Raw genomic sequence first — 8,699 nt, forward strand, 5'->3', positions numbered from 1 at the left:
CAACCCTTGGGATGTATCCCAAGGCCATTAATCGACCAACAAAATGCAAGTGACGCCAGTGCTAGGCGGGTCCCTCCCTCGTGGAACCAATGCCTGCGATGCTCGAGAACCGTGATTCAAGCCCGCTCCCCATAAGAAAAGAAAACAAAAAACAAACAATCCCCTGGCTGAGCCACCCAAACCAACGCTGTCGTGATATATAGTGACATAAAAAGCCAAACAAAACGCATGTGCTCCTCCTTCCCTCCAAAAAATGATGGTGATATGTGTGTAATGCAATGCAAAAGCCAATTTTTCGTGAAATCGCGGCCGGCACTTCCGGATCAGAGTCGTCATCACCATTGCCGGTATGGCTGGTTATACATCATGCCCTGGTTGGTGTACCCACCTTGCGACTGACCGCCGAACACACCCGGCCCGAGTCCGCCATTGCTCTGTTGCTGCAGGGTTTGCTGCTGGTGTTGCAAGCTCTGCTGATGCGACTGCATTCGCGCCTGAAGTATGCTCGGGTCTGCAAGATCAACTATGCCACTCCCCCCAGAGGAGGAAGTGTTAGCGTTTCTGTGCTTCTTCCCCTTCTTCTTCTGCTTTGAACCCATGTCTTGGAATGCTCCAGGCTGCGAGGCAAAGAGCGAACCGAGGTGGTTCGAGGCAGGAGCCGGGGTCGAGGAGTTGGAAGGTGGGTACTGGTTAGGGTTGAAAGAGAACGTGTACTCACGCTTACCGGAATCATGAGCCTGGGCACCTCCGCCCCTGTTGCGGTTGATAAGTTGTTGCATAATCTCGTTATCCTTTGACGCCCCGCCGAACGCCGCCGTCAAGCCAAATCCGTGCTGCCCAAACATGCCGGGAGGTGTGCCAGTCGACTTGAGACCCGGAGGCGGCGGCGGCATGGAGGAACCATAGTACTGGTTGCCAGCCTGGTTGTGGAACGTTGAAGGCATCATGGACGACTGCTGAGCCATGATGCGGGGGTTGCCTGTGAGCTTCACCGACGTAGAGGACGCAGCGTCTCTGTTGTCGTTGGCGAAGCTGAAGCGGGAGCCCTGGCGGTTGTGGCCCTGTCCCTGGAAGAGGGTGTTGGTCTGGGCTGTCAAGTGTTCGACAAACCCAGTTGGGGGGCGCATGAAGCTTCGCTGTTGAGGCGTCATTGTCCGACTGGCAGTACCGATAGACCCAAGATTCGATGTCGATTGGGTCATGCCAGAGCCCACAGCTTGACCAAAGAAGCCATCGGCACTGCCTCTTTGAATGGGTGGTTGAGCGGTGCGCCGTGGGTCAAAGCCGTGGGTGTCACGAACATGATCCCGGTCCTCTGGTTCGCCACCCAGTGCGAGACTGCCACTGCTTTCAGGCTCGCCCTCTGAGGGCTCACGAACACTCGCAGTAAGCTGGTCACCAGTGGTGCTCGCGGCCTCGGACTCCCTCATCGCCCGGCGACGCTCGCCTCCACGAGAATCGAAAAGAGGAGGGTACTTGGAAGCATCATCCTGCTCAGCACTCGGTTTCGGCCACGCCAGAGCGCAGCCTTCGAGCGACTTGAGCAGAGACTTGAGGGTGTCCTGAGTGGTGCGCTTGGCTCTTTCAGCAGGAGTTTTGGCCGACTTGGTTCGCGTAGCCGGCGATGCCGCTGCGGGGGTTGGGGTTGGCGCCGAGGGAGATACTGGGGCAGATGCCGGAGCTGCGGTGGAAGGCCCTGGCGTGGGAGCCGGTACATCGGCAACTGGCTCGTCCTCCACAGCAGACTCGGTCGTAACTGGCAGCGCATTCGAGATGGCAGGGCTTGGTGCGGCACCACTAGTGGCATGGCTGCCCCTTCTGCTACGAACCTGTGGGTTACGTGCCCAGTTCGCGGTGGCAGGCAGCGCCGGGCCATCGCCGTGGTCCGATCCATCTTTGCTAGAACTGCGAATCATGGGCTGGGCGGCTACCGGTGCAGGCGAAGGATGGCTCTGCTGTCTTGATGCAGAGCGGGAAGAACCAGCGGCGTGGGGTATCGGTTTCTGGGCATTGATGCCGTTGATGGACGATAGATCCTGCCGCGTGTAGCTGTCCTCCTCCTCAGCCAGCTCATGCAAGAACATGCACTGGCGGTTGGTACATGTCTCGTGCCGCAACCAAGCAGAACAGTATTTCGTCGTTCCTAATTGCGCCCTGAGGACTCTGTCCCCATTCATGGACCCATTGACTGCCTGGATGCACTTGGTTGCATCCTCCTGTTTTTCAAAGGTGACGTAAACACCCAGAGATTGGTTGTGGCCGTCAGTGCCACGTCGATTACTAATCGATATTTTCTGGATGTTGCCGTACTGGCCAAAGAATTCGGGCTTTCGAAGGGTTTTGAGCAACTCGTCTTCACGAACTGTCGGCTGCAACCCGGTCACATAAACCAGGTTCTTTTGGACAACTCGGACGCCGACAAGGTTCTTGCGACTGTGGTTTTCGGCCTCTCTTTTCTGGGCTTCCTTTTGCCGTTGCTCAGCGGCACGCTTCTTTTGGCTCTTGGCCACATTGGCTCGGAATGCTGCGTATCTGGGCTGCTGTCAATATCCAAAGCCAGGCATCATCTTATGAACCCCACTTACTCCTCAGGTGTGACAACTTTGTACTCGATCGTGGCTTCGTTGTAGGGACGACGACACGCAGGACATAGCCCGTTCATATTGTTCCTAATGTTGTTGAAACAGAACTGACATATCTGTAGCGAGTGGGCGGTCAGTAATCTGATGAGCAAATCGCGCAGGGTGTTGGCGGCAGCATACCTGATAACCACAGGGGCATGGACGGAAGTTTCGGTCTGAGAGATCGAACTCCTCGATGCAGAGGGGGCTAGAAGCATGGTTAGCATGGAACTTGCGCTGGAGGTGCGAGAAGAGGGGGCGCCGAGCTGCGGATGCCGGTACTGCTGGTGGGGACAGAAAGCCCCCTGAGGAGGGAAACCACATACCAAGTGTCCTCATCATCGTCGATGAATGTGTCTTGGTGCGTCATTGTGAATTATGTGGAGGTGGTGTCGTCGAGATGGGGTTTGTTCCGATACTCGAGATGTGGTTTCGAGTGGCAAGATCGAAACGACGAGTGGTGGTGTGCTTTTGGGCAATGTGCTGGATGTAAACGGCCAAGGTGAATTAAACTTGGTGCTGGGGTTGCACTCGGTTTCTTGAGATTAGAAGAGTCGAGGTAGCAAGTCGAAAAAAAAATACGCGGAACAAGGTTGGAGAGACCACTGGGTGCGCCTGGTACTGTATTTATTGATTTAAGCTGGACCAACTCGCTGGTGGAGGTGAATGAAAAGAACAAGAGACGATTGTCCAGCGGCGAGCAGAGCCTTCGAAAGCGTCACGGAGTCGCTAATCCGCTTTTGGTTAGTCTCGTCTGGCACGTGTCGCGCTGTGCTCGGTTCTCCGCGAAAGCAACGACACCACTTTACAGATGAAGCGTCAACGACTATTTGTCTCAGCAAACCTGGGGATAGCTGGTGTCTTTTGATTGGGTGTTTTCTCAGTAAGAGTAGTTGAGATCAGTCAGGTAGGGTAGAGTAAAATCGAAAGCCACGTTCATAAAATGTATTTGTACAAAAGAAATTGTGGGGTAGCTCGCCTCGAGCAACTTTGTCTGTTGTTTCACTCTTGGCTTCAAGGCACGTGATGGGTCACCTGACTCAGCCATGGATTCGAGCTCCAAGCTTTCGACGTCAATTGCAAATCGACCTCGTCAAGCACCCATATTCGACTGAGGGCACTGGTTGATTCCCAGCAATTGGCTTCAGCCCCCCGACTCCAACCATGGCCAGCAAGCTCTGCAGAAGCAGGGCTTTGGCCTCGGCTTTCCGACCAACAACCTCCTCCATTGCGGCGCCCATGGTGCGGTGTTTTGCCAACACTGCCCGTAGCAATGTCGCCGTTCCCAAGGACGCCCCGAACCCCCGTGAGCTTCCCCGCGACCAGATCGGTACCCTCAAGGCCGCCCCCGTGAACCCTGCCGACAAGTACCAGGCCAAGGCGGATGCTATGCACAAGTATGGCGCCTGGCTTATGGGCTGTCTTCCCAAATACATCCAGCAGTTCTCTGTGTGGAAGGACGAATTGACCATCTATATCTGCCCCTCTGGCGTCATCCCTGTCTTCTCTTTCCTCAAGTGTAAGCCGGCAGCCCGTTACGCCCCCTGGGTGATATCCACCCTCTCTAACCTCGATTCATCATAGACAACACCTCTGCCGAGTTTACCATGGTCAGCGACATCACCGCCGTCGACTTCCCCACCCGTGACCAGCGCTTCGAGATCGTCTACAACCTCCTCAGCATCCGCCACAACTCCCGCATCCGTGTCAAGACCTACGCCGACGAGGCCTCTCCCGTTCCCAGTCTTACCCCCCTCTATGATGGCGCCAACTGGTATGAGCGCGAGGTGTACGACATGTTTGGTGTGTTCTTCGTCAACCACCCCGATCTCCGCCGCATCATGACAGATTATGGCTTCGAGGGTCACCCCCTGCGCAAGGACTTTCCCCTTACCGGCTACACTGAGATTAGGTATGACGAGGAGAAGAAGCGCATTGTCACAGAGCCCTTGGAGCTCACGCAGGCGTTCCGCAACTTTGAGGGAGGCTCCAGTGCCTGGGAGCAGGTTGGATCTGGCGTGGATGTTACGCCCGAGACCTTCAAGCTGCCGACACCAAAGCCAGAGCCACCTAAAGAGGAGAAGAAATAGATGTAGACGAGGGGGAGGGGGGCTTTGTAAATATTTTGTGTTACCAAGGCGTTCATACAGCAGTCTTGTTAAGAGTCAGTTGGGTGCCAAATGCAATGTGTGAGGTGTCAATCTGGTGTTGCCCGTCCATGCTGCATGATTATATTCGCATGTATCCTTCGTTCAAGGGGCCATATGAGGAGGAGGCGTAAGCCATTTACATGACAAGGAACGCTGAAAACCAGGAAAAAATCACAACGGTCCCTTATTTGCCTGGCTGCAAGCCAGAAGCCAACATAACCTTCCAGTTGTCTTAAATAGCTGCCTTAACCTCAGCCTACAGCTTTCGGAGCAGCATGTGGTTGGGATTTAGCTCACTTGTACACCACATTATCAAACGGCCGATGTTAGGTCGGCATTCAAGGTTTTATGATTTAAAATACAGACAAGAACACCAAGCTCCAGTTCATGTCCAGATATCGAATTTTAAAATCTATAACGCCAGAAAAACTATGAAATATCTCACACTGCACTAAGCTTATTTTTTTCGGTCTTTTCACAGTGGACAGGAGGTTTCCTGTGGGTTTTTTTTATGTTTATTTTTCCCATTTTCATAGATTATCTCACACTGCATTGCAGATGACTCGGGAATCAATGTTCACCATGGATTGATATCGTCATTGTATTCTCTCATCACCTCTTGCCCTGAATATTCCATAAATGGTCCAATTACTTTCTGAATTGCCCGTGGTATAGCTCAGTACCAATATCTATGTACTTCGGCATGAGGTATTTGATGATAGTCATGCCCATAAATTGAATAGTCTTGTAAAGAGGCTGACCTTGTCATCATCAGACCTCTCCTTCACTGTCATCTCACTTCCATGTAAACTGGGCTGTCTCCAACCGATATCTCCAAAGCTGGTCTCTCATGAGCTGACCTCTTTAAAACGGACCTCTTAGAAGTTGACCTCTCTTCAACTGTTCTCTTTTAAACTGACCTCTCTCACACTGCCCTCCTCCCAACCTTACCCATTACCCTCACATAATGTCACACCATGTATTGCACTGAATCACGTTCTATGACCAAATATTGAATATATGGGTCTGTCCATGACCAGTCTTATCCCTGGAATGCTTGTGACTACCCTACCTGACTAGGTGGCCAGGTCAGCACTGAGATGGTCAAGCGAGCATTAGATGAATTCAGACTGTCTTCAAGGCTCACGATCTCAGCTTCAAACATACACCCGTGACAAACAGCACTAAAGAGAGCCAGTTAAATCAAAGTGAAAGAATCCTCATCCATATTTGACTTGATATACACTTGATATACATTTGACTTCTCTATATCCAATCCTTAAACCTCCAATATACCCAGCGTTTCTACCTAGCGTATATACCGCGACAAATCCAATCAGGCCCCATATCCCAGGCAGCCTGCCTAATCATACCAAATAGCATTCATCCCAAACCCCGGCTCCGGAATCCTCACCCTCGCCACCCTATGCAAATACTCATCCTGCCACCTGTACATCTCCAACCACCCCTCCTGATCATCCGTGATGGCAACCCACTCATCGCTAAAATCACACGGGCTCACCGCGTTGGAATGACCGCCGCTCGTCGGCGTGGGGTTCAGCGCAAGCTGCTTCTCAATCGAGCCGCAGTCCCTCAGCTTGAACGCAGACCAGTACCCCTGAAGGTCAAACTTGTTTGCCCGAGACGACGCAAACATGTACTTGCCAGAAAAGGTCAGCGCGACGACGTCGGCGCGGTAGAGGCCCTTGCCGGTTTCCTTGTCCTTTTGGGGGATTCCGGGGGGGATCAAGGGGAAGGAGTGGTGGGTGTAGACGGGGAGGTGGGTGGCGGGGTCGATGACGTATTCGCAGAGGCGGTTGCCGGCTTCCATGAGGGCGTAGAGGTAGTTGCCTGAGGGGTGCTTTTCACAGTTTCTGTTAGTTTACCTGTTGGGACAGGGAGGAAAGGGGCTGACATACCATAGCTACCCATCTAGGGTGGTCACCAGCGTCAGGGGCATCGACGCTGCCGACGAGCTCGACCTCTCCCGAGGGGAGCTTGCGGTGAGTCCACAGCTTGTTGGCAGTCAAGTCGGCCGAGTAGAGGTAGGTCTCGGTTGGGTCAAAGACCATGCCGTGGATGCCGGTGTTTTCTTGGTAGGGGTAGTTCTGGACATTGTCCTTGAGGGCACCCGTGTCGGAGACATTGAAGACGTTACCGTAGCCGGCGTGCTTGTAGAAGGGATTGCAGTAGACGTTGTAAGGGGGCTGCTTGGCGGCCAGGAGGAAGATGGCGCGGGTGTTGGTGTCTGCGTCGTTGGCACGGGCTGGGATAGAGGGTGTCTGTTAGTGATGGGTTCAGGATGATTTTGAGGATGTCGAACAAGAAAATACGCACGATCACCACCCATGGGGTGGGACGCCTCGTGGACTATCTCGGTCGGGCTCTTGACGGCGAAGCTGGACCATTTCTTCATGGCAGCGCCGTAGAGGTTCTTCTTGGCATGCTGTTTTTCATGGTGAGCAATTGGTGTAATTGGAGCTGAGCTTATCGGTCAATCGTACGTCAAAGGCCATCCACGAGATGGGCTCATCGTGAGGAATCTCGGTGCGCTTGATGAGCTTCAGAGTCAAAGCCTCATCGTCAAACTCAACGGTGAAGATGGCCCCTGGAGGGGTCCAGGTGCCGCACATCAAGTGGTGGAGGGGCATGGCTGAAAATGACGTCGGCTACCGATGCCGGGACTTTTTCTGAGCAAAATGGGAGCTTGGGGAGAAACAAACAGCTCGAGAGTGAAACCTCGACGACGAAAAAAAAAGTTTCAAACCGACGATGCACTGTTCAATCGTACGATGACGGAATAGTTCGCTCAGGCCGGAATGAAACTCAATCAACTACGGAAAACTAGGCTCATTTTGCGCATCTGGCTTAAAATGTTTTGACCATGAACTTTTTCCCAGCTCCTCGATTGCTTGCCGGCCCCTCCCACGAGCAAATGGTGTGCAGGACAATTGTTTTACCCCTCATTGCCCTCAAGCTCGGGATTTAGCGATGTGGGGGGGTGCCAAAACGGCAGGGGTCGGATGCCGCTACCGGGAGATGGATGGACCGGGGGACGGCTGGACGTTTGGCCCAAACAGCGCCGGGTTTTCAGTTTTGATTCCAGCCAGTGGACGACAGCCGATGGCTGAAGATTGTACTGCGCTCTCACCGCAGAATGCAGTTGGAAATGTGAGGTCAATGTGTGAGGTTGAACTAAGCACAGACAGACGGCACGCGCCGTGATGGGACTGAGATACGAAGACCCTGATCCGAAACAAGCTTGTCCCCAACTTGTACCCCCGAAACCCCCAGATTTCGGGAGCACGATACATCTTGTCAGCCGGAGCACTCGGATGAAGGCTCATCCTGGCCTCTTTCGACGCTTTCGAGACCACATGCGCCCAGCTCGCAGCTGCGCTTCCCCATAGCTCACGCCATGTCTTTGTCGAGCTTTGTCTTCGTCAAAGGGTCTCGGGCTGGACAACGGAGCGCGATTCAGTGTCAGTTCCATGTCGGTTCCATGTCGCCCCAGACCGGCCCCCAGAAGGCCGCGATGCCAAGCTCTCGGCCGTCAGCTTGACTGGCAAGCCGTTGCCATGGGCCGGGATGCTCTGGGGTTTTGGTGGGCGGACCGGGGGTGGGTTCGGTGGGTTTTGAGTGGGCGTTCCTGGGCCCCTGGCCCTGCCGTGGCGCTTGTCGGATCTTCGTGGGAGAAAGCGACTGCGGGACAACCTTAGTCCTCCTTCACCCCACTCCCGAATTGGGGGAACTTGGAGATGCTGAAGCTGCCGCGACGGCTGTCCGATCAGGAGCGGCGGGGAAAATGACACCACAAGAGGCTTCACATCCTATCACATTGCCTGGATATGCAATATGGCAAAGGATGCTTGACATAGAGGCGAGATTTCCCAGATCATTTGTATATTAACCTCATCCCGTCTCTCCC

The 8,699-nt window shown here is 53.8% G+C and overlaps 3 protein-coding genes across 3 annotated transcripts; 1 reads left to right on the forward strand and 2 right to left on the reverse strand.

Moving 5' to 3' along the window:
* Nucleotides 1-335: 335 nt before the first annotated feature.
* Nucleotides 336-2,839, reverse strand: PODANS_4_7170 (uncharacterized protein; the record flags this gene model as incomplete). Its single annotated transcript, XM_001906082.1, has 2 exons — nucleotides 336-2,532; nucleotides 2,586-2,839. The coding sequence occupies 2 exons, from the start codon at nucleotides 2,837-2,839 to the stop codon at nucleotides 336-338; spliced, it is 2,451 nt and encodes an 816-aa protein (XP_001906117.1).
* Nucleotides 2,840-3,785: 946 nt separating this feature from the next.
* PODANS_4_7160 (uncharacterized protein) lies at nucleotides 3,786-4,711 on the forward strand (the record flags this gene model as incomplete). Its single annotated transcript, XM_001906083.1, has 2 exons — nucleotides 3,786-4,140; nucleotides 4,206-4,711. 2 exons carry the CDS (start codon nucleotides 3,786-3,788, stop codon nucleotides 4,709-4,711), a joined length of 861 nt encoding a protein of 286 aa, XP_001906118.1.
* A 1,423-nt stretch (nucleotides 4,712-6,134) lies between these two features.
* Nucleotides 6,135-7,422, reverse strand: PODANS_4_7150 (uncharacterized protein; the record flags this gene model as incomplete). Its single annotated transcript, XM_001906084.1, has 4 exons — nucleotides 6,135-6,632; nucleotides 6,691-7,037; nucleotides 7,109-7,217; nucleotides 7,276-7,422. The coding sequence occupies 4 exons, from the start codon at nucleotides 7,420-7,422 to the stop codon at nucleotides 6,135-6,137; spliced, it is 1,101 nt and encodes a 366-aa protein (XP_001906119.1).
* Between the last annotated feature and the right edge of the window lie 1,277 nt (nucleotides 7,423-8,699).

Source organism: Podospora anserina, chromosome 4 (assembly GCF_000226545.1).
Source record: "Podospora anserina S mat+ genomic DNA chromosome 4, supercontig 4".
In the NCBI taxonomy this organism is placed as follows: domain Eukaryota; kingdom Fungi; phylum Ascomycota; class Sordariomycetes; order Sordariales; family Podosporaceae; genus Podospora; species Podospora anserina.